Genomic DNA, 17,193 nt, shown 5'->3' on the forward strand with positions numbered 1-17,193 from the left:
TTATTATTCTTTTTTTTGGACTTGGCCACACAAGAGGAGGGAGGGAGATTTGAACTAGTGATCTTTGCTTCATGAATCGTGGTCCCGAGCCAATTGAGTTATCCTTTGGGAACGATGGATATGACTATGAGATATGATACATTTGTTAAAATATATTATTATCTTTCCTATTATGATTTATTTCCTACCTTAAATATTTTAGGGTTTCTTGGTCATTACTCATAGTCTTTCTATATATAAAGGTCTCTTGTAATATGTTATACGAATAACAAGATTCAACACAATGTAGTCTTTAATATATTTTCGCTCTTTATCTTCCGTTCTCTTCTCTTTCACATAAATTCTCTATTTCATATATTTATTTTAACAAGATATCAGAGCCACTTTCTTGAGGCCTTCAATAAATGACATTGATGTTTCCAGGCGTCCTTCATGTGTTCTGCGATTGTCTCATAATTCTAGTCATCCGCACGACGCTTCACATCTTTAAAATTGATGTCAGTCCCTTCTATGCCTTCATCGCAGCCACATCTGGAAATAAATAAATAAATAAATAAAATCCAGGAATCAAGTCTACAAGGTCTAGATCTCATGATTTGGGGAAGATCTGTCGTCAAGGACAGCCACACGCGCCTCCATGCACCACCCCAACTTTCTGCTCGTGGTGCCATGCGCCTCCAACAAGGCTAATTCCCTCCGTGATAGCACCAACTCGTAGATCAGACGCAGAGCTGTCTAGGACCGTCCCAACGTCTCCATCGGACCCCTCATGCACTACCACGCGCTGTTCAAAGTTTTGGACCTCAAGTTCACGACTCCAAGCGCAACCAGTTCTGCCACGCAACCTGCTGCCGCTTCAGTCCACCAATCATCCCGGTTGCAGTACCACTGTGTAGATCCGCCACCGAGAATTCTAGCGATATCCATAATGTCTCTATCAGAGCATCCACACGTCATCACGCGCTGCTTGAAGTCTCTGGATCTTTGCTCCACGCTCCCCCTCGTGATTTGTTTGCCTCGCTCAAGCCGCCGTACTGTGGATCTTCCGCCATCGATTTGAATTCCGAAAAGATCTCCCTAGGACAAGATTCAACGCTCTACCACTCGCCTCCTAAGTCCTCTACACATTGGATTCCACCGGTGAGGCACGTGTATAACACACGCCAGATCTACTCTCCCTTCTAGTTGATAAATGTCAATCTCTCAGGGGTGCACGTCAGCCCTAGCAATCCTGCAGCACCACCGCCACGTTAGCACTTTCGACCCGGTCCAAATTCGTCAGCCCGTTGAACCAGGTTAGACACAGGTCTTTTCATTCCATATCACCAAACCAACCGGCCCACACTTGTCAACCCGAACTCACGGGTTAGACCCGGTTCCTCCAGACATTTCTAACCGATCCACATTTGTCAACCCGGCCCAGCGGGTTAGACTTGGTTCACTTAATTTTGGTTCAGACCATATTCAATGGTCCATGGGTTTTGGTCTATTTGTGGCCCAATTGCGTATTAGGCTCCATTCTCAGCCCAATTCAAGGACCAAGCATTCACTGCCACCAGCAACTACCACCATCTGCTGTCGGCCGCCAGCAGCCGCAGTCCTCCGCTGCCTGCCACCACTCTCCAACCTCTTTTGGTTTTTTGTTTGCCTATTTTGTTGTGATCTGTGGCTCAATTCATTGGTGAAACTTGGCATAATATGGTTAGGCCCTTCACGGGATTAACGGCTAATTTCTGTTTCTGACTATCATTGTAAGTTGCGGTTTGACCTCTCATGGGATTAACAGATATTCTCCGTTCTCTGACCGTCTCCTTTAGTCTTTTGGCACAATGTGGTTTGACCATTCACAAGATTAATAGTTAGTTTCTGTTCTCTGACCATCATTGTCAGTTGCGGCTTGGCCCCTCATGGGATTAATGGCTAGTCTCTATTCTCCAGCCATCACTTTTAGCTTTTCTCGCCAGCATCATTTTGATCCAACCATAGAATACTTCGCCTGCATTTAAATCCGGTTTCTAATTTCAAACTCAATATTTCAGAATTTTTCACCTTGAGTTTGAGGAGGGATGTTAAAATATATTATTGTCTTTTCTATTATGATTTGTTTCCTACCTTAATTAGTCTTCTTTCCTACCTTAAATACTTTGAGGTTTATTGGTCACTACTTATAGTCTCTCTATATATAAAGGTCTCTTGTAATATGTTATACGAATAACAAGACTCAATACAATGTAGTCTTTAATATATTTCCGCTCTTTCTCTTATGTTCTCTCTCTCTTTCACCTATATTCTCTATTTCATATATTTATTTAACAACATTGACATCCTAAGAAAAACCTTTGCACACATGATAACTTTTACTTTTATTTATTTTTATTTATAAAAAAAAAAAAAAAAACTAAAGCTAGCTAGGGGTTGACTACCACATGGGCAAGGTGATCAGAAGTTGTGTCTTAGGTTGGCAAAAAACCATATTTTTCAAAAATAATGTTATAAGTCAGATGATATTATATGATTCATAATTCATAAAACATTTTATATATGAGATCCCATTGAATGGGTTGTAAAATTCAAATTTTGCAGCCTCCAATAAAATTCTGACACATCATTTAAACAAATATTAAATATTAAACATGAAAACACCAGATTTTATATATAAAAATAAAAAAAATAAAAAAAACAAAACAAAACAAAAAAAACAAAACAAAACCAATAAACAAGAGAATACTTTTTGAGTTTTCTTCCTTCCAAAGGCCACCCCCCCTCCCCCTCCCCAAACTCGGATCTGCCCAAGAATGCTGAGAAAAGATAAAATTAAGGGGAAAAGACAACTATCCAGTCGTTAGAATCTGCCAAAAGCCACCTTACCTAAGAATTAGTTCATATTTTAAGATACAATATTAAATAAACCTTACTTAAGATTCTATTTTATTTTTTTTTTTAAAAAAAAAAAAAAAAAAAAAAGAAGAAGAAGAAGAGAAAATACAGTTTAACCCCTCCAAATTACTAGACATTCTATGGATAGCCTTCTATACTATCAACGCTTGGATTCTGGCCCTAAACTACAAAAGATTTTGAAAAATGCTCAATTTGACGAAATATCCCCATATTACCCTTGCCACCTATCATTTTTCAATTTAAAAAAAGTACAAATTAAATTTAAAATTATAAAAAATTAAAAAATTAAAACTAAAAACAAAAATTAAAAAATTAAAAAACAAAATAAATAAATAAATAAATTGAGAATAATCTCAGTTGATTAAAATTTTATTTTAATTTTTAATTTTTTAATTTTTATCTTTTCTCAAAATAAAATATGAACTCATTTTTTTTATAAAAAAAAAAAATAGATTTAATCATTTTAGAAAATCATTCTTTTTATATATTTTTTTTAAAAAAAATTAATAACACAATTTTTATCATATAGCAAAAAAATTGGTTTTAAATTTTTAGTTTTTTAGTTTTTTTTTTTTTTTAAAAAAATTAATTTAATTTCTATTAGTTGTAATTCAAAAATGACACATCGCAGGGATAATATGAGAATATTTTGCCAAAATAGGTATTTTTCAAAGGTTTTGATAATTTGAGAAGCCAGAGTCCAAGCATTGATAGTTCAGGGAACTATCCGTAGAATGACTAGTAGTTTAGGAGGTTAAATTGTATTTTTCTAAAAAATTAAAAAAAGAAAAGAAAAGAAAAGAAAAGTTATATCACATTTTAAGATTCAAAATCACATGATACTTATTAGTTAAGAATTGTTATAAAAAAAAATAATAAAAAAAGTAAAAAAACATTATCATTTGATACATAGGACCGTATGATTATCAATAATTATCATTGTTAGTGTTTTTAGTAGGATTCAACCCTAGCCGCCAGGGTTTGAGAGAGCGTAGAGAGAGAGCGAGGAAAATGAGATTTGTGTTCGGGGAGGATGGAGGCGCCATGCTTCCCTCCTTCCATGGTGATTTAAGTTTCTTGTTTTGGTTTTCTTCTAGTCCTTTTAGGGCTATGGTGTTTTGTTTTGTTTTTCTTTATTTGGTTTTTCAGCCAGGAAGGCATCGGAAAGCGGCACTGGCGATAACTGGCGGGGTTTTCTTCTTTCTTCATCTACTTTTGAAGCATGATATGTGTCTATTCGCCGGATCCTGCACGACACGCGCCCTCTATGGTGTTTGTCGACATCCTCTGGTTCTGCCTCCTCAAGCCACGACCTTGTCGGACTTTAGTGCTCGACGCGTGGCCAGCACGCGCCAGGGATCTTCTCTTTGGGCAGCAGCGCGTGAGGGCCACACTCCATCTTCCAGATCGTGACCGGTGGTTTCTAGCGGCCATATGCTGCTGTAGGGTTCTTGGGGATGACACGCGCCGTCTTCGACGATGACAATTGTTCTCTGACGTCAAATTTATGTTTTCTGTTTTGTTGTATGTTAGTTTGGTTTTTGCAAGTCTGTCTGTTAGATTTTCAGATATTATTGAACTTTTTATGGCTTGTTAGCTAGATCAGCCATCTTTTATTTCTTGTAGAGCTTTATTGTTAAAGAGTGGCTCATATGTCTATTCATAATATTTGGTATTTGTAGCTAGCACCTAAGTTAGAATTTTTTTTGGCTTAGTGTGTAGAGAGTTTGTACCTTTTTTCACTGTATTTACCTTCAGGCGTCTAATATATCAATGCAAGGTAGCTCGGTTTTTCTGTTTAAAAAAAAAAAAAAAAAACTTAATCTATGTTAGTTAATATTTATATTGAGTATTGCTATAATTTTCTTTCATTAGATACATGAGAATCATTAGATCACAATTTAAAATTTTAAAGTATTACGGTATGTGTTTACATAATTACAAATTAAGCAATGATTAGTAAACAATTAAGGATGTGTTTTGGCTTCAAAGCAACATAACCAAATACAAATTATAAAGAGAAAAAGTACCATTTGATCTCAAGCTTATTTGCTTATAGAAAGATAAATATAAAATTCGAAAAGACACATTTAATCAATTTGTTAGCATTTTCTCCTGGTGTATGTAAAGTTGTAAACGTTAAAGAACGGTTCTGGCGAGCCTGGTGGATTTTATCTGTCCAACTTGTGAAGGGGCTAAGCTATCAAGCTAAAGCCCATATTATGTTTGATGCGAAATTGGGCTGGGCTTGTTCATTCCAACTGAGTCATAAGACTATGCTGCTAATTGCAGGTCCAATGCTCCTTCCTTCCATTTATAACTCCTATTGAATTCAATGAATTGTGGTTGTGGGCTTTTTGTTGTCCGCTATGCAATCAATCGATCACAATTAGAGATCCCAATCCAGCTTCCTGTACCTATAACTAGGCCTGGTCACCGGGTCTTTTTGGGGCGAAAAATCACCCTTTCCGAATTTCAAATTGACGAGGCCCTAAAACGAAAAATGGTAACTGACCCGAGCCAAATTTAGGAATTCACCATCCAGTGTTTGAATTATTGGGTCGGCTTGAATTCAGGTTTAGAGCTCTCCAAAAGTGACGTTTTGCTAAATTTTGCTAATTTTTTTTAGTATATTATAGTCTTAAATTTTTTTTTTTTTGCAAATAACATTTATTTTACAATTATTAAGTGAGGGCTTTAATTAAAGAGTATTTAGTAACTTTTTACCGTATTAAAGTCTTAAAATATTTTTTTGAGCCTTAATATATATATATATATATATATTGTATAATTATTAATTGAGGGCAAAGAACATGAACACGTGAAAACTCAAGCAATCAGGCTAGCGTGTCCCCAATAGGTTAGGATTTTTTCAAATTTTTAAACATTTGAGATTTTTAAATTGTTAAATCCTTAATCACACTTTATATCTAACGATTTACAATGTGCTAACTGTCCATACGAAATAAATATCACTTTTTTTATTGCATTTATTTCATGTAGACAATTGGCACATTGTAAACGGTTAATAATTTAAGAATCTCAAATATTAAAAAAATATGAAGAGATCTGGTCCGTCCCCAATAATAGTAGATCTTAAATGGCCTACGTACACTTCCATTTCTATATTAGGTGAAGAAGAAATTGAAGAATGAACAACGGGAAGCCGTGGGTGTTGGTGCCCATGTATCGATACCTTTCCTTAAAGAGTATAACTTCCTTAAACTCAGTTCCCTTCTCTTCTATGTTAGACAATAGGCCCATTGCATTATTAAATGCACCAAAGACAAAATCCTCGACAAATATCGGTAATGCATTGGTAAAGAAGAATCTTTATTTATATTTATAGATCAATTTCAATCAATCAAGTATCAATGAGAATCCACCCATATTATCAACTATAACAGGATGCTTACATCAATTGAGAGAATCACGCTGGGAGTGCACTAATCACGGAAACCTGAGATATTGCCATTGATTCTTTGCCAGGATTGTGCCCATTTGATTCTCAGCACTGATTATGGTTATTAATTACTCTTAAAAGATACTAAAGACCTTTTTGGATTTGGGGAACGTCTATCATGTAGACCTTATATATATATATATATATATATATATATATCACCTTAACCTCCGCGGCCGCCATCCATATTCCATATATATATATATAGCACGCAAAACCCACTGAAACACGTTCAGTTCAGAATTTGTTCTACAAGATGAAGGGTCATATACACCAAAAGAAGAACGCGGAATTCGCTCAACAAAAGAGGACTACTCTCCCGCAAGAGCTCATCATCGAGATACTTTCCCTACTACCCGTCAAGCCTCTGGTTCGTTTTTTGTACGTTTCGAAGTCATGGTTCGCCCTGATAATCAACGACTCACATTTCATCAAGTTGCATCTCAATCGCTCTATAGAACGCACCCTCATTTTTGTGGACTACGAGCCACGTTATTTCCACTTGGTAAACTTTTCCAAGTATGATCGGTTCGGCGAGGCCGTGAAGATCAAACATCCATTGCACCACTTAAAATCTACGGAGATTGTAGACTCTTGCAATGGCCTGGTTTGCATCAGAAACTACGACGATGAGTTCGATGAGTTTGTGATATGGAACCCACTAATCAGAAAATATAAGAAATTACCCTCTACGCCTACAGAACAGACTAGTTCTGATTACTTAGCATTTGGATACGACCGGGTCAACGACGACTTCAAGGTTTTAAGGTTGGCGAAATTCTATAAACGGGCCAGGCTTGAGCGTGTAAGGGATGGTAGAAGAGTTTATTCTCTTGACGTATACAGTCTGAGAGAACACTCTTGGAGAATGGTGGAAGAAGAATGGCCTATTGAGGAACCGTATTCTTTATCGGCCCCGGCCATTTTCTCCAACTGTGCTTTCCATTGGGTGGTTACTCCTCAGACGACGGACTTAGAAAAGCATGTCGCATTTGATCTCAGCACTGAGAAATTTCGAGTGAATGTGTTTCCCTTTAATTCTTTTATCAAAGGGTGTGTCGATTTGGTGGACTTGGGAGGATGGCTCTGTGCAGTTTTTCTGGATATTTGTGAAGTTTGGGTGATGAAGGAGTACGGGGTGGCCAGTAGTTGGACTCTGCTTTATTGGGTGCAGCCGGCCTTTTCCAACTTGCCACCCTTAGTGTTCTCGCATGACGGCGAAGAGGTTCTTACGGCAGAACTTGTAGAGCCGGACGGCATGGAACTCTATTGGTATGACATAAAAAGAAAGACACGCAAGATTGTTGAGATTCAGAATATTCCCGATAATATTTCTCTGCCATACACTTGTGTGGGAAGCACCGTTCTTCTTCTCGATGCTGACAGTGACAATTCCCTTCGATAAGGATGGCAAGGTAAAAAAATAAAAATAATGTGCCAAGGTGGGTGAGTTTATTCTACTATGTTCAATAAGGAGGCGCACAGTATATATATTAATTGTGGCATGCATGATGGCCCAGTCAGTTGATCTTGGTGCGCATGTTTGTTTTAAGTGGATATGCTGGGGCTTTTTTTTTTTTTTTTTTTTTTTTTGAATTGAGTATTCAGTTGAATAGTTTTGCCGGGGTCATGTATTAGCAATTTATACATCTATAATTTGGAGTTGTTTTATCTTTCTTGGTATCAATTTTTTTTTTTTTTTTGTAAGTTTTTCTTGGTATCATTTAGTAATTAGTATTCATCAAAAAAAAAATTAGTAATTAGTACTCATACGCGCATTTTCTTGTCTCTGGAAGGAAAAGAGTAAATGGTATACATTTTGTGATTTTTATGAGTTTTATTTAATCTTCTTAACAAATATTATCATGACAGTTTTTTTTATAAAAAAAAAAAAAAAAAACAAAACCAATAATAATAATAATAAAAAGGATACATTTTGAGTTTTTTTCCTTCCAAAGCCCCTCACCTCCCAATCGGATCTACCCAAGAATACTGAGGAAAGATAAAATCATGGAAAAAAGACAACCAGACACCGGAATCCACCAAAAGCCACCTTACCTAAGAATTAGATCACATTTTAAGATTCAAGATCAAATGAACCTTATTACTTAAAAATGGTGGTTTATTTATTTATTTTTTTACAAAAAAAAAAATTATTATAATTTAGCCCTTCAAACTACCAGTCATTTTATGGATAGCCCCCCGAACTACCAACTTTTGGACTCTGGCCCCAAACTAAAAAAAGTTTTGAAAAATACCCAATTTAACGAAATATCCTCATATTACCCTTGCCACCTATCATTTTTCAATTAAAAAAATACTAAAAATTAAATTTAAAAAGAAAAAGAAAACTTAAAAACATTAAAAAATTAAAAATTAAAAAACAAATACAAAAATTAAAAAAATATATATTTTTTAAATTGAGAATAATCTCAGTTGATTAAAATTTTATTTTTATTTTATTTTATCTTTTCTCAAAATAAAATATGAACTCATTTAAATATATATTAGATTTAACCATTTTAGAAAATCACTCCTTTTGTATTTTTTTTTTTAAAAAAAATAATGAAGAATTTTTGTCGTATAGCAAAAAAAAAAATGGTTTTTAATTTTTAATTTTTAGTTTTATAGTTTTTTTAAAAAATTTTAAAATTTAATTTTTATTAGTTTTAATTGAAAAATGACACGTTGCATGGAGAATATGTGGATATTTCACTAAAATTGGCATTTTTCAAAGGTTTTTAAAGTTTGGGGGGCTAGAGTCCAAGCATTGATAGTTCGGGGGGCTATCCGTAGAATGACTAATAGTTTGATACATAGGACCATATGATTATCAATAATTATCATTGTTAATGTTTTCAGTAGAATTCAACCCTAGCCGCCAGGGTTTGAGAGTGTAGAGAGAGAGCGAGGAGAACGAGATCTGTGTTCGGGGAGGTTGGAGGCGCCATTCTTCCCTCCTCCCATGCCAATTTAGGTTTCTTGTTTTGGTTTTCTCCAAGTCTGTTTTGGGCTATTGAGTTTTCGTTTCTCCCTAGTCAGATCCAGTGGAGTTGGATATTCTCCTAGTCCTTCCAGGGCAATGATGTTTTGTTTTGTTTTTCTCTATTCAGTTTTTCAAGTAGGAAGGCATCTGGAAGCGGCACCGGCATGTCACCGGCAATAGCTAGTGGGGATTTCTTCTTTCTTCATTTACTATTGAAGCCAGATCTGTGTCTATCCGTCGAATCTTGCACAACACGCGCCCCTCCATGGTGTTTGCCAACATCCTCTGGTTCTGTCGCCTCAAGCCACGACCTCGTTGGACTTCAGTGCGCAACGAGTGGCCAGCACGCGCCAGAGATTTTCTCCTTGGGCAGCCACGCTCCGTCTTCCAGATTGTGACCAGTGGTGTCCAGTAGTTTATGGCGGTCGCCTGTTGCAGTGGGGTTCCTGGGGATGGCACGTGTTCTACACGCGCCGTCTCTGGCGATGACAGTTGTTCACCGATGCCAGATCTGTGTTTTTGTGTTTTCTGTGTGTTAGTATGGTTTTTGCAAGTCTGTCTATTAGATTTTCATATATTCCTGAACTTTTTATGGCTTGTTAGCTAAATCAGCCATCTTTTCTTTGTTGTAGAGCTTTATTGTTAAAGAGTGGCTCATACGTATGTCAGTAATATTTGGTATTTGTAGGCAGCACTCAAGTCAAAAAAATTTATGGCTTAGTGTGCAGGGAATTTGTACTTATTCACTTTATTTACCTTCGAGTGTCCAATAGATCAATGCAAGGTAGCTCGGTTTTTCTATTCAAAAAAAAAAAAAAAACTTAATCTATGTTAGTTAATATTTATATTGAGTATTGCTATAATTTTCTTTCATTAGATACATGAGAATCATTACATCACAATTTAAAATTTTAAAGTATTAAAGTATATGTTTACATAATTACAAATTAAGTTGTGATTATTAAACAATTAGGGATGTGTTTTGACTTCAAACGAACATAACCAAGTACAAATTATACAATTAAGTGGATTGGATCATTTGGAAGGGAAAAAAAAAAAAAAAAATTAAACATACGTGTATTTTAGAATTAATGTATCAATGATTTCAAATTTAATGTATTATTAATTCCAAAAATCATTTGATATTAAATTGGTACCTAGTAATTATAAACAATTTTGGCAAATGCAAATATGAAATATGGGAAATAGATTGACCAAAACAACCTATTAAACTAAGATTTTAATTTTTCAAATAAAATTTCAATTTTTTAATTAAAGATTTTACAAGAAAACTTTCCTTACTCATCCTAAACAATACTTTTTTTTTTTTTGTTTGAAATTTATATTTCTCTTAGTTGCCGGATCTATCTAACTCTTAAATTTTTTAAATTTTAAGACAAAACAAAAAGGCAAATGAAACTTCATTTATGCTTTGTTTTTTTCGACTAAAATTAAATATTTTTCGATGTTTCGCTCGTACGGAGAAATTCATAATGGCAAAAAACAAAATCCGGCAACCGCCACCGGTATTCGGTAACGTCCGGTTGATGTCGCTAAAATCCGGTGAGCCAGATTCCGACCAAATTCGCAAGAATTTGGCCTGGTATGGCCGGATTCCAATAGTAAGCTAGTTTGATCGATTCCGGTTGGAGCCTGACCAGATTTGGCTGGAACCCGGCATGAATCCGGTCAAAATCCAGCCTGCCTGGCCAAATCCGATCGGAATATGGTCGCTAGAATCCGACGACGGCGACTAGGTGTTGCTGGATTCCGGTGCCGACATGATTCTGGCAAGCATATTCCGGCACTATCAAGTTTCTGATGATAGCTGTATGTTTGAGTGTAATTCGTGAAGGTCGACTGCGTTGTTTAAAAAAAGGTTGAATGTGTCTGTCATCGAAGGAAAATGATTTACGCTTTTAAAAAGCGTAAACCTGTTTCTGAAATTTACTAAGCATTCTTTGTCAATTGAAAATCATTTACAGTTGATTGTTATTTTCGCCCCTGCCAAACGCCGAAAAATGCTAAAATCATTTTACGTTGAAACAAACGGAGCATGAATAAAACAATTTAAGGGTTACTTTCAAAATTCAAACTTTGCTTTAAATTTCACTCAAATCTCTCTCAAATTTTCCTACAATCAGCTAGAGTAATATTTTATGCACAACAATAATGCACACTTTGTATAACAACACTGAAGTGAAAATGATTTTAACTCTTCTTCTTCTTCTTCTTCTTTTTGTGTTTGTGTAAGAAACGTTATTTTTTTTTTAATTGTGAAAATCATTTTCACATTAGCGTTTTTGTTCAAAGTATGTACAATTGTTGCGTAGAAAACACTACTCAATCAACTAACCCTTGGTATTACATAAATCTTATTTCCAAAAGCCTGCAAAGGGCATTAAAATTTCGAAAAAAAATATCTTAAAGTCTTTAAAAATCACATTAATTAAAGATCTAAACTGGTTACACGTATTTTTTTTGTTTTTTGAAGGTACACATAATAAAATTTAAGTTCACATTAACGACAACCTAAATCAATTTTTTCAAATAAAATTTGAATTTTTAATTGAAAAATTTTATTACCAAACTCTCCTTAATTATCCTTAAATAGTTTATTTAACAAATGTCAAACTTTTAAAAATAAAAATATGCTTAACTTTAAAAATGTACATTGCCATATATATATATTTTTTGGTTGAATCTGTGCCGTTCATGAAGGAATCAAAATCTTAGGACCTCATTTACGTTTTCCAAAAAGGCTGAGAACGTGTGCACTTAGTAAGGCCACCAAACACATCATTCGTTTTTAAGGGATAATTGCACCATTGATCCTTGTGGTATGCCATAATTATTTTTCACTCTTTATGGTTTAAAAAGTTCATGGGAGGTCATTGTGGTAAGCAATAATTACAAATCGATCTCTGGCGTCAAATTCCGTTAAAATTTTTAACAGATTCCTTCAAATGCCATGTCAGTGCCACGTGTTGCCAATAAGATGACGACACGTGTCCATATTAATAAAAAAAATATAAATTTATTAAAAAATAAATAAAAAAACTTATTATTATTATTTTTTTAAAAAAAAAAAGGGAAGCAAGGGCCCGCGAGGTGGCGTGGCTACTTTTTTTTTTGTTTTTTTTTTTTTTTCAATTTTAATTTTTTTTAAAAATAAGTATATTTATTTATCAAGATGGACACGTGTCACCAATAAGATGGCGACACGTGGCGCTGACGTGGCATTTGACATAATCTGTTAAAAATTTTAACGGAATTTGACGCCAGTGATCAATTTGTAATTATGACTTACCACAAGGACCTTTCATGAACTTTTTAAATCATATGGAGTTAAAAATAATTATGACATACCACAGGGATCAATGGTGCAATTACTCCCGTTTTTAATGTGAACTATTAGTTATTTTTGGTTGAATCCAACCATTGTGAAGGAAAAATGGATTAGTTTGTAATGGATTAGTTTTAATCTGGGCCGTTGTATTGTTTACTAAAGTGTAATGATTCAATGCCACCCAAATATACAACTTTTCACCACATTGCATATGTGGCAAGGTGGTCTCCCACTACCTTTTGAGTTTTTTTTTTTAAAAAAAATAAATTAAAGTGAGGGACCACTTTGCCTCATAGGCAAGGTAATAAAAAGTTGTATATTTAAGTGGTAATGAATCATTACTCTTTACTAAAAAAAAGGTCTAAACCGTTTGTGTGAAGCACATATATTATGAAAATTATACGGTATTTCAAATATCCATAGACTTTTGTTGAATTATGCAAATGATGGTAATAATTATCGCCTAGGATCTAGGAGTGTAAATCCGGTTCCGGTTCCCGGTTATTGGCCAAAACCGGGAACCGGAACCGGGGTCCCGGTTATTGGATTTTCAATAACCGGGCCCGGGTCCGGGTACCTAAACCGGGTTAAAAAATATATATATTTTGGGCCTGTTTTTAATATTTTGTTCTTCATGTCCAAAACCCATTACAAAGAATGAAAGAAAAGAAGAACTGAAGAAGAAATGAATGGTGAATGCAGTGTGAATCCACCCAATTCCAAAACAACCGAAACAGGTATACTACTAAAATAGGAAACACAACCGGGTACACAACCAACACCAAAACAGGGGAAATCGTTTCAACAGAAAAATGGAGGGCTTCTAACAACAATTCAGCCAAGAATCATCAACAAACCAAATCACAGTACATGGCCGAACAAGAACACAATTTATCAACTAAAAATCAACAATAATCCAAACACTCATTCAATAAACCAAATCACGGGTTCGCCAGAATTGCCACTAGAACCGCCGGAAAATTGCGCCTCTGGTGACCCATGGAGGATCGGCCTCCTTTGGTTTCACGGCTCGCCAGACCTCTCCATGCCTCGCTGAATTTCGGTTCTAGCCACCGCCTATAGAGGATCGGGTCCCCTAGGTTCCGGGTCCGACTCCATCTGCGACTCCCTCTCCCGATCTCTGACTCTCCCTCTCTCCCGATCTCCTCAGTCTCTCGATCTCTCTCTCTCTTCAATCTCACTCCCGATCTCCTCAGTCTCTCGATCTCTCTCTCTCTCTTCAATCTCTCTGATCTCTCTCTCGATCTCATCTTTCACTCTCGGTCTCTCTACTCTCTCTGTGTATCTGGACTCGGCAAGAAGAACAAAACAAGAGGAAAGAAGAATAAGAAAAGGAGGAGGAAGAACTGGAAATAAAGAGGAAAAGGAGAAGGAAGAGATGCGTTCAGTAAGCAGGCTAGCAGATAAGCGGTGGACAGTGGGTGATCTAAAAGCGTGAAAAAATGAAGAATAGACTGTGAGTGTATGATTTTAGATTTAGGGTTAACCGGTTAAAGCTTAAAACGACACACATAAAAGCATAAAACGGTAAAAGGGAAGGGGTTTTTTTTTTTTTTTGTTAATAATTTACACCCGGTCCCGGGTTCCCGGTTTAACCGGGAATTTTGAAAACACGAAACCGGGACCGGGACTGGGTACCCCGGGTACTCGGTTTTTAAAAACCGGGTACCTATCCGGTTACCGGTTTTCCGGGCCCGGTTAGTGCCCGGATCCGGTTCCGGTCCGGTTATAACCGGCCCGGATTTACACCCCTACTAGGATCACACGTACTGATTTCAGAAATATATGGGTTATACAGGATAAAAACGCGGCTTAGGAAAAAAATATTCCAAAGATAAAATTTAATTGAAAATTGATGATTTCCAAACATTAATTACTTAAAATAATAATAAAAAGAAAAAAAAATTATTGTAAGGCACGCGAACAAATTACTAAAAAAATATCCAAACGATAAGTCCACTGTACCTTCTCACGTGAAATTTAAAATGGTTAATATTAAATTATATTATTTTGAAATTGCAAGCTCCAATGGGTAATTTCAGGTAGTCCATATATGAAAAAATATTTTCACTAATTGCCCTCGCCTAACCTACTGTTTTTTATTATCATCAGTTTTATTTTTCCAATTTCTTTCCGAGACATCAGATAATTTGCGACCCACTAGGAGTGAGCAAATATTCAGTACTTTAATAGTGCTCTCTAAGTTCTTAACTCAGAGATTCAAGTTTAAGTCCCTTAATCTCCCATTTGATCACTATCTGCCAATTACCCCAAAAAAAATACTATACGCCAAATGATGATACTTAATTAAAAAGAAAATCCGGACTTAATTAAAACAGCATTGAGATATTCGAATGGGGAGTGATCTTTACACTTACACTTACACTACACAACAATAGCACAACACCAAGGCACAATGGAGTGGGATCCATGTGTAGTGGAGTCCATGTGTAAGCCCCACTCCATTGTGTCTTGATGTTGTGTAATGTGAGTGTTTTAATCATTTCTCTATTCGAATACCCAATTCAATACTTTGGGTAGATAATACCGTACGTCCAACAGATAAAAACCCACTACAAAGCTTTCTTATTCTACTTATTACAAAACATGCATTTTTAATACAATAACAAAACATGAAATAACCAAACATGAGTCCTTTTCACTTCTCTTTTTCTGAACTCTTCACTTCCTTCTCTTTGGACTTATTTTTCTTCCTGTTACTTCACGCCCGATTCCTCCATTTCAGCCACACCCGCGGCGCTGCAAAACATGACTAGCAGTGGTCCTGCAAAACAAATAATCTACCTTTTTCCAACATACAAAACACATCGAATAATTTCAACACAATAAAAAAATAAAACAAAACACCCTGAATAATTTCAGCACATCAAAAATAATAAAACAACACTCCGCATAATTTCAACACATTAAAAAAACAAAATAATAAGACAGCTCACAAGGATTAAACTACAACCAAAAAACTAAACATCCTAATAATGTTTAAAACTAAATAATGTCCCAAGTTCAACAACCACATAAAAATAGTGATTAACAGTCCTTCAACCATTAATAAAAATTAAAAAAGAAATAAATGCAGCGACGGTGCCAAAGTCTACTCCTCGTCCTCCTCGAACGGTTCGATTGGAAACCCCCTGACGAGAAAAATAACAAGGTGAGTTAGAAAAAAAAATAGTCGTTGACTTAACAAAAAAATAAATAATTGAAAGAAATGAGACATAACAGGATCTGAGCGTCTCTTGGCCTGGTGAACGCCAGCTTCAACTTGTTGGACTCCTCTCTGTACCAGACTTTCAAGGTCCGTCTAGCCTGAAATTCACCAGCATTCACGCGGTTCGAAAGATAATGGTTCAGATTGATGGTCACATTAGAACATTCATGGCGGCTTCCCATGCGACCTCGCTCAATTAGGACATCAGCACCAAAACTTTCTTCCTGGCCAGGGGGGAAAATTTGCACAGAAAACGCCGAGCCATTATCAATGGCTACCTTGACCTCCTCAGGGCAGATACCGTAGAACGGCCTCACATCAGTCTGTGGAAGACGGAATCGACTGTTGGAAACGTCGTCCCTGGTGATTCGTTTCTTGGTGAGCTCTATAAATGGCATAGCCTCCTGATTTAAGTCCATCTGGACCTCGGGGCTAACAGCCAACTCCAGCTTAATTTCAAGCCGGGTGCCAATCCACCTGAATTTGGCATCAATCCTGCGACCTTGCGATAAATTCAAATCACCGCCACCGTAGATTATCAGCTTAAAACTGCCACGATCAATAAAGCGTTTGTATTCCAAAGTGCAGTGTTCGTACACTTGATCTCGGAACATAACAATGGCATGAAGTTCAATCTCGAACGGAGGGGGATTGTGGTTAATTTCTGCGGGAATGGAGTAAGCAAAAGACCTATACTCCTCTCTTCTGTAAGTAGTTAGGGCTCTTTCCCTGGCATCTTTTGCAGTTATGACTTTATCGAAGAGAGTATCCCAGTTAGCCATGGTGATAGACTAATGACTGAAGGAAATACAAGAATGGTTTAGGTGATAAAAATGAAAAGTGAGAGTGCCGGTGAGAACAGAGAGAGTGGATGTATGCCTCTTTATATAGAGGGGCGGAGGGTAGAGGCCATTTCCAGAGGTGGACGAGCAGTTTACAAAGCTTTTGGCCAAAAATAAGCATCATTTCCTTCGTTTGGAAACTGGTAACTCAAGGGGTAGAATCCCAGAAGCACCCGGAAGAAGAAGAAAGAAAGGGACCTGCGTGGACCACTATGAGGAGAACAAGCCTTTTAATGTTCTTGTGAGAACGTCGGAAGTGGCGTGGCGTGTTCAGGTGTCTAGGACAGGGGGAAAGTCAGGTTTTTAAGAGCTGGTATTGACCGGAGGGATCTATTTGGGATCCTAATATGGAGGGAAGGGAGGGATCCAAATCCTTAGGGCTACGTGGCAGGGCTATGTTGGCAA

The 17,193-nt window shown here is 36.3% G+C and overlaps 2 protein-coding genes across 2 annotated transcripts; one reads left to right on the plus strand and one right to left on the minus strand.

Annotated features, from left to right (window-relative positions):
- Positions 1–6,617: 6,617 nt before the first annotated feature.
- On the plus strand, positions 6,618–7,766 carry LOC133868163 (F-box protein CPR1-like). Its single transcript, XM_062304986.1, has one exon. The coding sequence runs from the start codon at positions 6,618–6,620 to the stop codon at positions 7,764–7,766; it is 1,149 nt and encodes a 382-aa protein (XP_062160970.1).
- Positions 7,767–15,732: 7,966 nt separating this feature from the next.
- On the minus strand, positions 15,733–17,082 carry LOC133867822 (uncharacterized). Its single transcript, XM_062304587.1, has 2 exons — positions 15,959–17,082; positions 15,733–15,869 (listed from the first exon to the last, which is right to left on the minus strand). The coding sequence occupies exons 1-2, from the start codon at positions 16,726–16,728 to the stop codon at positions 15,830–15,832; spliced, it is 810 nt and encodes a 269-aa protein (XP_062160571.1). The 5' UTR covers positions 16,729–17,082; the 3' UTR covers positions 15,733–15,829.
- Positions 17,083–17,193: the final 111 nt, after the last annotated feature.

This window comes from Alnus glutinosa, chromosome 5 (genome assembly GCF_958979055.1).
Source record: "Alnus glutinosa chromosome 5, dhAlnGlut1.1, whole genome shotgun sequence".
Classification (NCBI taxonomy): Eukaryota; Viridiplantae; Streptophyta; class Magnoliopsida; order Fagales; family Betulaceae; genus Alnus; species Alnus glutinosa.